The sequence below is a fragment of the Yarrowia lipolytica genome, chromosome 1E, assembly GCF_001761485.1.
Source record: "Yarrowia lipolytica chromosome 1E, complete sequence".
Taxonomy (NCBI): domain Eukaryota; kingdom Fungi; phylum Ascomycota; class Dipodascomycetes; order Dipodascales; genus Yarrowia; species Yarrowia lipolytica.
The window spans coordinates 2,052,445-2,064,668 of record NC_090774.1 but is presented as its reverse complement, the minus strand read 5'-3'; the positions used below and the strand labels follow the sequence as shown (position 1 = coordinate 2,064,668).

The following is a 12,224-nucleotide window of genomic DNA, read 5'->3' as shown; positions in this document are numbered from 1 at the left end:
CCCTTTCTGACCCTTTCTGAACCTTTCTGAACCCGTGCTCTCAACCATTCTGAACCTACGCTTTGTCAAAAGAGTGGGGGTTCAAAGTGTGATTTGTGGAGTTGACACTGAGGATAACTACAGAAATCGATAGTAGAGACTTGTTGTGCTCATTGGTGAAATGTGTACCAGTCTTCAGCGACTTTGTTGTCAATGGTGGAATGGTAGAGCCCAGAGTTGTTAGTTGCATAAGCTGACTCAGTCTCTAGTATCAGAAGGCGAGCTATAGCAGCTCTGCATGACTTCCTACAGACTCCTGCTCATCCGGCCACTATTGATATATCGGAGTTCGACTTGTTTCGTACTCCGACTCCCACAGCTCAAGCCAGACCATCTACAATATCCACACTTTACTACTTTGCCAGTATAACGTCTTGTGAGCGAATACCCATGGATAGGACCCGTTCAACCATAGTGCTTCGCACTCTTTGTTTCACTTCCTTAACTATGTACATTACTGCTCAGCAGTCGTCTCACCAGGCACCTTGGCTTCCTTGGCAAGTCGCTTTTCCAGAGACTGGGGGTAGATGGCGTCCCATCGCTTGAGAACGCTATGGTCAGCATTCTCAGGCCAGGACTCAGCGGCTCCTCGTCTCCACAGGTCCTCCCAGTGGATGGTCACGGGCACCTTGACGGCCTCGGTGACGGTCGACAGGTCTGCCAGCGCCTCCTGTGTGTAAACGGGCCGGTACTGGCCGTCCTGCCACACGTTTCCGGCGGCGTTGGTCTTTCTCCACCCCTTGATGTCCTTCTTGCCGTCGTGGGTTCGCTTGTATCGCAGGTACACGAGGCCGTCGTAGGCATCACAAGCAGCCTGGTGGTCGCCGAAATCGGCAACGGCCATGGGCCGCCACAGATCCTGTCGCATGGTGGGCCGCTTGTTCTCCCAGTTGGGGTCCTTGAACTGTCGGTTGAGATGGTGCTCCGTCACGCCGGGGACCTGGGTGTAGGCCACCTGTCCCGTCTGGAGGTGTCGGTAGACGTACACAAACGCGGGCTTACCGTCTCGCTTGAGAGTGGCGGGCGTGTACTTTCGTACGGTGCCCATGGCTTTTGTGTACTGTGCCATTGTTGATGGAGATGATGTTGCAGTGTGAAATTTGTGATCTCCATTAGGGTTTGAGGGAGGTCTGGAGGGAGGGAAAAATTGCAAATGGTTTTCGCGGGATTCGAACTGGCGTTCACGAGGTGACGGTCACGGGATGATCGGTCTAGCTCTTCCCTTCGCTGACTAACGCCCGAAACCAACTCTTCTGACTCAGCTCGGTCTCGGCTCAACAAAGTTGAACTCTGAAATTTGGGGGGACGCGTCTAGCGAGACATCGATCGACCGAAAATGTGCAAGCGAAATAAATCCAAGAAAAGCAGATAATTGGAAAAAAATCAGGGGCAAGGAAGGAACCGACACGGGCCTAGGGATATATGTCACGTGACTACCCCTACTACTCCACCCACCGACACCATTCATACTGTTATACGTCCCCGTCAGAGGGCTTCCTCCTCGGTCTCTTGACATGATCATTCTACTGCTGTTTTTTGACTTCACAAGTATGGTGCCATTAGTGTTTTTCTAGGGTGGTTTTTCTCTGTAGGAGCTTGTCTTAGCTACGCTGTGGCGAAACTTGTGGTACGAGAGTGTAGAAGCAGGCACGGATGACGGGGGGAGGGGCAGTAAAGAGGGCCAAGGTGGCGATTTTTCGGAAATTTGAAGGTTGCCAGGTGGGAAATGGGCGGTCTAGACCCTGGTTTCCGAGCCCAACTTGAACCCCGTCCTCTGTCCATCGCTCCACCTGCCCATCTGATAAGTCTAGAAGGTTATGTGTCTTTGTCACCAAAAATGGCAAGACGTTACAATTAAGAGTTTCCAACTTTGGCGCGTATCTTCCCCTGACCTACGAAAAAAAACGCTACATTTGTACCGACTTGCTCGCCAACAACTCCAGCTACACCGCCAGCTCCAGCGAAATAAACAGCTCCACCCCTTGCGACATGTACAACGGCACCTTCAATCTCGGCCCAATAACGCTGACGGCCCCCAACGTGTCGTCGATACCGCCTCCTATCTACAAACACTCCATTCCACCACTCGTGTCATGGATCTCGGACGAGAATCTCGCGCTGCTGCTGCCCATCATCTGCTACTGGACGTCGGGCATCATGTTCCACATCATCGACCAGTACGAGCTGCTCGAACAGTACCGGATCCACACTCCTGAGGAGGTGACCAAGCGCAACAAGTGCACGTTTGCGGAGGTTGTTCGAGACGTTATCAAGCAACACATGCTCCAGACGGCTCTGGGCCTGCTACTCAACTACTTTGAGGAGCCCAACACGACTGGCCATGAAGCTCACGACATTTGGACGTGGCAGGTTCGGTTTGGAGGACAGACGAGCCCCGCAAAGGCGTGGCTCGCGGCGTTCGCCTACACCTATCTGCTGCCCTTTGTCAAAATCTCCTTTGCCTTCTTCATTCTCGACTCGTGGCAGTACTTTCTGCATCGGGCCATGCACCAGAGCAAATGGTTATACAAAAAGTTCCACTCCAGACACCACAGACTCTATGTGCCCTACGCCATTGGAGCGCTGTACAACACTGCTCTGGAGGGCGTGCTGATGGACTCGTGTGGAGCCGGCCTGGCATACATGGTTTCGGGCCTGACTACCCGAGAAGCCATCTGGTTCTTCTGCTTCTCCACGCTCAAGACTGTCGATGACCACTGCGGCTACTGCATTCCCTGGGACCCGTTCCAGATCTTGTTCCCCAACAATGCCGTGTACCACGACATTCACCATCAGAGCTTTGGCATCAAGACCAACTTTTCGCAGCCCTTCTTCACCTTCTGGGACCGCATTCTCAACACGGAGTACCACGGCACCCGGGGCTACGTGCAGAAGCAGAAGGAGATCACGGCCCAAAAGTACAAGGAGTGGGTTGAGTCTCGAAGCGGCTCTTCGTCCGAGGATGAGAACAAGGCCAAGGCCACCGAGGTGGCTGGCAAGTCGACTGGAGCTTCTACTTCCGAGCAGGTGGTTTCTTCTCGACTTGAGTAGACTACGATACACTATTTCACGAGCATAGCATCACGGCTCCCGAGCCACTAAACGACTAAACTAAACAGATAACATAACGGTACAGTATATAAACAAGCATCGAGTGCATTACAGAACGAGTAGTACGAGTATGAGGACTGTATATAGGACTGTACGGCACGGTACACGCACGAGAGCTATTGATTCAAGTGAGGTGGACAAACTTTCAAGCTATACGACTAATACGACTATCTCCGCAATCTCCGAAATACCGTTGTTGCGGTGGCATTGGAATGTAAACGTTGCAGGAAGTGCATGAGCAATCTACATTGTAGAGTGCGGGTTTTTGAGGTTAGTCAAATATTGGGGTAATAAGGGGCTGAAAAGGCGCTTAGAAAAGCGGTCGAAACACGTTTTTGGAGCGAAATCCCAGCTTTTTGCTCGCAGGACCAAAAGGGAAAGTTCAGCAGCCAAACAGTAATCACTCAAAGTTGTTTTCAGTCAAGGTTGATTTTCAGGGAGCAAGTTACAAGCTGGTCTTGTGACCTGAGGGGCTGTGTCGAGAATGCGAAGTGATACGCATACAGTAGAGAAGGTGTTGATGATGACAACGTTCAGATCGGGCAACGGGGCTCGGAATCGTGGAGGAGAGGACATATGATATTGATGCAGCATGTGTTGATGTGGTTTATAAACAGTTGGAGCTGATAGTGTGGGTACAATAGGAAGTACTTTCATCTCGGCATTCTACTGGACAACCTCAACCAGTTGGTTAAAAGTTCTGTACTGTTAACTGCTAGACAAGGCTAATAAAATATTAAAATATAAAATATAGAATATAGATATAGAGTTATAGGGTGTAGAAATATAAAATCAAAATATTAAAATACAAAATATATATATAAAATTTAAAAAAGTTTAAAAAATAGGAATACAGTATAGACCACCAACAATAGCTCCAAGACACGGAAATATAGACATAGACATGGCCTGCTTAATGCCGGCTCGGTGCATCCACACTGCCGTCGAGCAATTAATATCCGGCCATCATCCCGAAATCCGTCCTGTTTTCTCTCCTCTCAGACATGTCCATTGTCTTGCTGTCATCCAATGGGGTTTGGGGTAATGGGTGAGGTACAAGTAGTTGGAAGAGACACAACGGAGATAGGCATGAGCGAGTACGATACACCGGAATGCTCGTAGTGTACCGTGCAAATAACCCAACACCTCCAACAAATCACATGTTATGCCATCACTCCTCCTTACAATGCTCACATGACGTTGAGGTCGTACATTTGATAACACTGTTGGGTTGGAACCTAATCAGTTTGCTGCCCTGAACGGTTGTCGAAGGTGCGCATACGATAGTGCCATTGGTGACTGGGGATCGGGCGACGTGGTGATGGAGCTTTTGTAGGGTAAGTGGTAACTTGGCAAGTTCTTGGAACCGCTAGGGACTGTCGGGATCTTAAGTATCCGTCTTTTTTTAGCAGAAGGTGTCCGGTTTTTGTTCACTTTTCCACCCGCTCTCTTGGCATGGCGCCATTTTTCAACTGTAGATTTCACCTGAGGTAGGGCTCGGTGCTGCACGGGGAAAAAAAAGCAAGGGTGGCGATTGAGCTGAAGCGGTCCTGTAGTCGGTTAGATTCGCAGTTGGGGAGGTGCCCAGGGCCTCAATTGGACACAAATAGGCGACGCTGGCCGCCAGCAATAGTCAGCAATCTCTTGTCTCCTTGTTAGGGGACCCGCTTTGGAAGTCCCAACTATCGTATATAGTGCTCTTGAACATCCGCTTTTCCGCACTCACTCACTCACATCCTGTACATCGGCACATTGCACCACATACACTTCTTACAGTAACGCAACTGCAACACGGTGCAACAAGTGCAACAACAGAGAGTCTCGGACACACATTCTCAAGAGACTGCACCCAGACAAGCGAAAAAATGGACAAAGAAAACGCCTCAGTGGAAAAGGCCCCCACCACCCCGTCTTTGGCGGTCCCTGCTCCTTCCCAGGCTTCCCCCCAATCGCCCCAGGCAGCTCTATCGCCGTCCAACTCGTCCATTCAAGCCACCTTTGCCCGCGCACGAAAAGGCAGTCACGCTTCTCAGATGGAACGCCCCAACAACCGCGACTTTGCCATTCCAGCCTCCCCCACCGTGGGCGAGTCGTCCATTGCAGAGCTGGTGACGGCACCACCGGCAGTGACGCCCTCCCGGTCCCGATCGTCGTCGGCAGCCTCCAACAACCAGGCCGCCATGTCGCCTGTGTTCCCGGCTTACGACGACTCCAACGCAAAGCACTACCGCCGATGGGAAGACGACCGATTGGATCTCATGGTGCAGCCCGACAAGCTGGTGTTTGTGGAGGGAGATACGCCCGTGGAAAAGGCGTTCGATAAACTCGTCGAAAACCACTTCACCTCGTTGCCCGTGCGAACCGCCCCTGAACACAAGTCCGTCTCCCACTCTTTCGACTACGCAGACCTCAACGCCTACCTGCTGCTGGTCATGGGCTACGTGGACGCCGCAGACACCACTCCCGAGGCACTGGAAAACGTCAAGAAGGCGCGATCGGGCCAGCCCGTGCCGGTCAACTTTGTGGCTGGCCTGGGAGCCAAGGATCCCTTCATCTGTGTGCCTAGAGACTCCACTCTGGCCACTGCCGTAGAGATTCTCGGCTCTGGCGTCCACAGATTTGCCGTCACTGAGGGCCCCGCCTCCGACGCTGTCATTGGCATTCTGTCCCAGCGACGAACCGTGCGATACATCTGGGAGAACGGCCGGTTGTTCAAGACGCTGGAGCCCCTCTTCCAGACGCCCCTCACAGACCTGGGTCTTGCCCAGCCCAACCCCAATGTGCTCACCATTGGAGGCGATGAGTACGTTATTGCGGCGCTGCGAAAGATGAACGCCCAGAATGTGTCTTCTCTCGCCGTCGTCGACGCCTCCAACAACCTGTTGGGTAACATCAGTGTGGTGGACGTGCGGCTTGTGTCCAAGAGCTCGCAGTCACATCTGCTCAAAGCCACCTGCGCGCACTTCCTGTCAGTCATTCTCAATGCCCGGGGCCTGGAGGACGGCAAGGACTCCTTCCCCGTGTTCCACGTGACCCCGCAGACGTCATACGGCCGAACCATCGCCAAAATGGTCGCCACCAACGCCCACAGACTGTGGGTCGTGCAGCCCGATGTGCCCTCTCCACAGCCGTCGACCCCCTCTGGTCAGCCGGCCTCCAAGACCCACGGTCCCTCTCACCACGCTGCTCACAACGGTAAGCTGATTGGAGTGGTGTCGCTGACCGACATTCTCAATGTGCTGGGTCGACATGCTGGCAACTCGGACCTGGACCCCCATTTTGCCCGTCGAAACCGACGACGGTCTTCCTCCTCGTCCGTGCGATCGCGATCTTCCTACGAGCAGTTCCGACGGTCCATTTCCATTGATCGGGGTCAGAGATAGGCCACGGCGGAATCTGGAGTGATCACGTATATAGGTGGAGAAAAGGGGGGATGGTATAAGAAGGCTCCCTTCTCAAAGAAATCAAGCACTATTTATGCTAATAAAATTGAATTATATTTGCTGGAGTGCAAGTACAACCACTGGTACTTGTGCCGTACTTGTGCCGTACTTGTGCCGTACTTGTACATGTTAGTTGGATGTACCTGTATTATAGTATCGTGGTGCTAAAAGCAAGGCTGGTCAGCCGTGCATTAGATAGAGCAGGGTCCTACAGGGATGTCGAAGTGGGGGAAAAGTGGGAAAAAGTGGCGCTTCTGGCTTCTTCGAAGCTTGTATTGTGTTTGTTTGGGTCGGTCTGAGTCTGATTGAGCCCGTTCGAATATTTGGCCTGTCATTAATTGGGTAACGGCGGCGGTTCAGATCGTGAGGATTTTTTATTTTTTATATTTTTATTTTATATTTTATATTTTATATTTTTATATTTTATATTTTATATTTTTATTTTCATCCAAAATTTCAAGATAGTTTTATCTTTATGTTTTTTCGGTATCGCAAACTTTACGCTGTGTTAGCGTCAGTACCTGCCCTCGAGCAGTACCAACCAGCACAACGGTTCCCAATAGGGTAGTTTTAGTGGGCCACTACAAGTAGACGTGGAGAAGGCAATGTGGGTGTTTGTGTCTTTAGATGCTTTTTGTCCGGTATTTGAGATAATAGCGAAGATTCCGTTCCCGTGTAGTTGGTTCCTTGACGACATTCCTGCTGCTGTGTTATATATATAATCTTCATCAAGTCCCAACTAAAATGCTAACTAAAATCCCAAACTTAATGGCTTTAAACGCACCTTGTCCCGTCCCTTCATAAATACGCCATTTTCACTCCCCAATATGAAACGGTTTCTTTAGGTTAAAATTCGAATCTGATCGGTGGCGATATGAAGGCAGCGTGGGGCGGCGCAAGAGCAGGTTTCTGTGTGGCGATAGACAGATGTGGGCACGGTGTTTGCTGTCACGTGATCCCTACCCCGGAAACATGGCGGTTGTCGGTGTTTTATTGCCTCCAAACTGCTCGCCGCCACGTCACACTACACACCTCAGCTTTAACCGTTTCGGCGCTTAAAGTTCAGATTTCCACGTCACGCTTTATTCAAGTGCAACCTGCAACACAGCTTGTGACTTGTACAAGTACACACAACTATCTCTCGCCACAATGAAACTGATCTATCCGCTGGTAGCGCTACTACCGCTGGCGATGGCGCAGGAGCCGCTCATGGGCGACCTCATTGCCCAGGCAGACAAGTATCTGTCCGAACGAGCCTTTGACCAGGCGCTGGATTCTTACGACAAGGCGCTAGAACGACAAAAGTCGCAGGGCGACGACGCCGTGGAGGACCCCGTGGAGCTCTCGCGAGTCATGTACCGACGAGGAACGGTGCTGCTGCTCAAAGACAAGCAACAGCTGGCTCTGGACGACTTTGAAGCAGCCCTGGCCCTCAACCCCAAGATGCACAAGGCCTCCATCAAGATTGCAGAGGCGTTGTTGCGACAGGGCGAGTTTCTCAAGTCGATCCAGCGCCTCGAGCCCCTTACAGATCTCAAGGGCATGGACGAGAGAGACCGAAAACGGATCATGGAGGGTGCCAACAGTGGCTTGGTGAACACCGAAGCCGCAGCCAAGGCCTACCAGTCGATCCTGGAGTCCCAGGACAAGGAGCAGCCCATTGACAAGATGCACGCCGAGTCGTGTATTCTTCACGCAACCGAGGCCCTCAAGGTGGCTAAAAAGTCAATCACATTACACAAATACAAGGCCAACTGTCACTTGGCTCTGGGCCAGGCCCAGTCCGCACTGGTCGACCTGTCTTACTTGCAAGTGGCAAACCCTGCAGACGTGCAGCTGGCCCAGGAGATGGCCCAGATCTACTTTTACATGCTGTACGAGCCCGACAAGGCGCTACAGCAGATTCGACAAAAGTGTCTGCGTCAGGATCCCGAAAACAAAACGTGTGGACGGCTGGCCAAGGAAATTCGAAAGCGAGACAAGGTGCTGAAGCCCGGCCTGGCTCTTTTGGACAGTAAAAGAGACAGAAAGCCTGCTGATCCTCTCTATGAGCGACTGTTTAAGGAGTGGGTTGAAGAGGGTCTGTTTGACGACATTGTGCGAGACACCAGGGTATTCATGGATGCTCTAACCATTGCTCCTATTGATCGAATTAATAATCTCGGCTCTGTTTCCAATCTCGTGGGTAGCATGGAGGAGGTGCTTTGTGAGGCGTACTCCAAGCAGACCCAGAAGAAAGCCAACAAGCCCCCTGCATCGCGGGCTGTTTTCTGCGATCTTGTTTCTCGACGAGACGAGCATTTTGTTCCTGCAGTCATGCTTAAGGCCAACAAGCTGGTTGACGAGGAGCAGTTTGAGCAGGCTGATGCGATCCTATCCGAGCAGGTTCAGTACTGGCAGTCCCTAGGTGACAGCCACAAGGTGCAGCTGCTTCGAAACCGGCAGCAGGAGGTGGCTGTGCTTCTCAAGCAGTCAAAGTCCAAGGACTACTACAAGATTCTGGGTATTGCACGAGACGCTACCGAAAAGGACATCAAGAAGGGATACCGAACACAATCCAAGCTGTACCATCCTGACAAGTACAAGGGCGATCTGGACGATACTGCTGTGGAGCGAAAGATGGCTGAAATTAACGAAGCATACGAGATTCTGTCTGACCCTCAAAAGAAGGCTGCGTTTGATAACGGAGGCGAGTTTGATGGTCAGGGCCAGCATCAGCCCCAGAACCCCTTTGGAGGCGGGGGTGGAGGCTTCCAGTTCCAACAAGGTGGAGGAGGTTTTGATTTCGCTGCCATGTTCCAGGAACAGATGAAGCAGCAGGCTCGACAGGGGCAAGGTCGTGGAGGTGGAGGAGGAGGCCAGCACTTTCAGCACGGCTTCCGGTTTTAAGAGGAGACGGTCCCGGTGAAGGAAGAGTGGCGGTAATAGAGAGAATGTCGGCTTGCCACGGTTGTGAAGCATTCTCAGTTGTACTAATGTATGACATGGCTATATGTACATTAATTGGAATATTTAAGTGTTGGAGGTCAAGTAATGTAAACAATGAAGCATAGGTCGGAGTCGTACATTGCACAGCACATGGTCAATATCTATTTTCTAGTAACAATGTCATAAAAGGCCCGGCCCTGAATACGGGCAATGTCGAGCTCCAATTTCGAAGGGTTTCGACTTCCATCTCCTCCCGTGAACGTTCCAGATCCCCATGGAGAGCCTCCGTGCACTTCTTCGAGACTGGTGAGTTCGGCAAAGGCCGGTTTGTAGCCCAGAGGCACGTACAACATGCCGTGATGAACCAGAGTGGACAGAGCGTCGGCTGCTGTGGTTTCCTGGCCGCCTCCAGGGGTACCTGTCGACACGAAAATGCCTGCAAACTTGCCGTACAGAGATCCATTGGCCCACAGGCCTCCTGTTCTGTCCCACAGGGCCTTCCATTGGGCTGGGAAGTTGCCGAACCGTGTGGGGATTCCAAACAGAAACGCGTCGTACTCGGTGAGAATCGCGTTTGTCACCAGCGGGTCGTTGGGCTTTGGAGGAGCTCCCATCTTGGCCAGCATTTCTTCTGATAGGGTCTCTGGCACCAGAAACAGGTCTGCAGTGCCTCCAGCCTGTTCAATCCCCTCCTTGATGGCCACGGCAAGCTGCCGGATGTGGCCGTACATGGTGTAGTAGACAATTGCGATTCTGGGGGCCATTCGGAGGTGTTTTGGAGTTGGTCAAGAGCTCAAGTTTGTTTTTCCAACCATGACACCATGTGACTACAATAGGCTCAGTGGATCGAGTCAAACAATTTTGGTGGCTGGTGAACGTTGCTGCGCGGAAAAGCCAACGGTTGGCTGGGCTTGAGCGATTCTTTTGCTGATTCTTTTCTTACGTAATCCTCTCTGTTCACTTCCATATACTCCTCCATCGACCAACCGCCTGCACCGGCTGAAATTCGCGCTATTAATTTAATGTCCACGTTTCTGCAGCTAAACACAAGGGCCAGCACAGGTTATGCAAGAGCCAGACAAACAGATAATGCACTCGAGATGAGACCCTGAAAGTGGTCGGAAATGGAGCGAATGGGGAGGAAAACGGCTTCTCCGACCGAAAATGAGTCGTGGTTTCCGACCAGCATTGTCGGAGCAAAAAAAACTTCAACTTTTGTGTTGGAAAAAGAACTCCGCAACGGAGAATTGAACTCCGGTCCCCCGCGTGCTGAACAATGTTCTGACAGGCGGAAATTCTAGCCACTAAAAACTATTGCGGGACGTTTTTTCATATTTAAAAACGTGGCTGGTTTTAAGCATATTTTTGATTAGTCAGAGTAATGACTCATTAGAATATAATAAAAGAACGAATTAGAAAAATAAAATAAAATACAAAATTGAATAAAAAATTGAAAAGAATATGTATTTATTTCGCTAGCATAAAAAATGACATCGTACGACAACCCCTGAGACCGCAACGACTCAATCATGATACACGACTCATGATAACAACACCATTTACGACCCTCACGAAAACAACTAAACCAACTTCGAGCTTGGAGATGATATGATATGATATGATGATTGATTTGCTAGTCGCGGTTCACTACCACGTGACCGCGACAAAAACAAGATGAAGCGACGATATTGGCAGTCTCAAACTCATTGACACCGAAACGCGCATCACAACGATTATGCGTTTGATTTATTGACGCCAATAACCCGGCTGTACGTAATGAATCGTGAATCATTGGAATAAAAAATGTCAAAAATCGGCAAATAATGGTGAATATCAAAGTAGCTGGATTTTATGATGCTAATAGACAAGTACAAGTAGTTGAAATATATTTCCCTACAGTAAAATGTTCAAAAAATAAAAATAATTAATAATAATACTTAATACTAATAATTAATAAAAAAAAAGTGGCCAAGTTTTAAATGTTGTAGCTCTCAGATCTCAAGAAACACCTACAAGTATGTACATACTACAGATAAATGACTCTGACTCAACATGCTGGTGCAACTCGCCGAGAACATTCCACCATCAGGTCATGGGACGAGTCTGCTCGCTCAACATGTCCCTACTGGCCATGCGACCAGCTGCATTTGCTCCAGATTTTTCCCATGATATCCGCCCTGTTTTTTTTTGGTTTTTTTTTTTTTTTTTTTACGATTTATTATGCTTGGCATTGTTTGGGTCTGAATGAAACTCGTCCAAATGCCGTTGGTGGGGTCATTGGAGGCGGATAGGCGATGTAGCAGCGCAATATAACTATCTGCTGGCTTCCTAGGTGTTGTAGTGTCTCATGTATATTTTCCCATTCCCCTTCTGGACCCTTACATAGACAGCCTGTCTGTTTTGGAGCGAGTACACTCGTGCATTCACGGAGGTTTTTTACCGTCGTTTTCGTCGGGCAACTTTAACCGACTTCGGCATTCAAAAGGGAATATTAGCCGTACAGGAGCTCGGCTAGCACCCCCCAACTTGGAAGAGCAACACGGGGGAGAGTCGAGAGCAGTCTCGAGACGAGGTGGGATCCCGTGTATATTTAATTTTTTCGGGCTGGGTTTGCAACCGCCGGTGGATTAGCCGGCTCGCCCATCGGCGTTTTCTGCATATTCATATTTCAGCCGTTCATAGCTCCTGTATTATGAATTAATA

General features: G+C 50.3%; 6 protein-coding genes and 1 non-coding gene across 7 annotated transcripts; 4 read left to right on the top strand and 3 right to left on the bottom strand.

Annotated features, from left to right (window-relative positions):
• Positions 1 to 493: 493 nt before the first annotated feature.
• On the bottom strand, positions 494 to 1,108 carry YALI1_E20635g (mitochondrial 54S ribosomal protein mL67; the record flags this gene model as incomplete). Its single annotated transcript, XM_504060.3, has 1 exon — positions 494 to 1,108. One exon carries the CDS (start codon positions 1,106 to 1,108, stop codon positions 494 to 496), a length of 615 nt encoding a protein of 204 aa, XP_504060.1.
• A 920-nt stretch (positions 1,109 to 2,028) lies between these two features.
• YALI1_E20626g (uncharacterized protein) lies at positions 2,029 to 3,090 on the top strand (the record flags this gene model as incomplete). The annotated part of the gene is made up of 1 exon (XM_504059.1): positions 2,029 to 3,090. The coding sequence occupies one exon, from the start codon at positions 2,029 to 2,031 to the stop codon at positions 3,088 to 3,090; it is 1,062 nt and encodes a 353-aa protein (XP_504059.1).
• Positions 3,091 to 4,054: 964 nt separating this feature from the next.
• YALI1_E20604g (uncharacterized protein) lies at positions 4,055 to 4,409 on the top strand (the record flags this gene model as incomplete). The annotated part of the gene is made up of 2 exons (XM_068283032.1): positions 4,055 to 4,191; positions 4,238 to 4,409. 2 exons carry the CDS (start codon positions 4,055 to 4,057, stop codon positions 4,407 to 4,409), a joined length of 309 nt encoding a protein of 102 aa, XP_068139133.1.
• Positions 4,410 to 5,015: 606 nt separating this feature from the next.
• On the top strand, positions 5,016 to 6,533 carry YALI1_E20596g (uncharacterized protein; the record flags this gene model as incomplete). The annotated part of the gene is made up of 1 exon (XM_504058.3): positions 5,016 to 6,533. The coding sequence occupies one exon, from the start codon at positions 5,016 to 5,018 to the stop codon at positions 6,531 to 6,533; it is 1,518 nt and encodes a 505-aa protein (XP_504058.1).
• Positions 6,534 to 7,742: 1,209 nt separating this feature from the next.
• YALI1_E20569g (uncharacterized protein) lies at positions 7,743 to 9,482 on the top strand (the record flags this gene model as incomplete). The annotated part of the gene is made up of 1 exon (XM_504057.3): positions 7,743 to 9,482. The coding sequence occupies one exon, from the start codon at positions 7,743 to 7,745 to the stop codon at positions 9,480 to 9,482; it is 1,740 nt and encodes a 579-aa protein (XP_504057.1).
• Positions 9,483 to 9,682: 200 nt separating this feature from the next.
• On the bottom strand, positions 9,683 to 10,285 carry YALI1_E20544g (uncharacterized protein; the record flags this gene model as incomplete). The annotated part of the gene is made up of 1 exon (XM_504056.3): positions 9,683 to 10,285. The coding sequence occupies one exon, from the start codon at positions 10,283 to 10,285 to the stop codon at positions 9,683 to 9,685; it is 603 nt and encodes a 200-aa protein (XP_504056.1).
• A 468-nt stretch (positions 10,286 to 10,753) lies between these two features.
• Positions 10,754 to 10,842, bottom strand: YALI1_E20538r. Its single transcript has one exon. It is a non-coding gene; the product is annotated as a tRNA-Asp (tRNA).
• Positions 10,843 to 12,224: the final 1,382 nt, after the last annotated feature.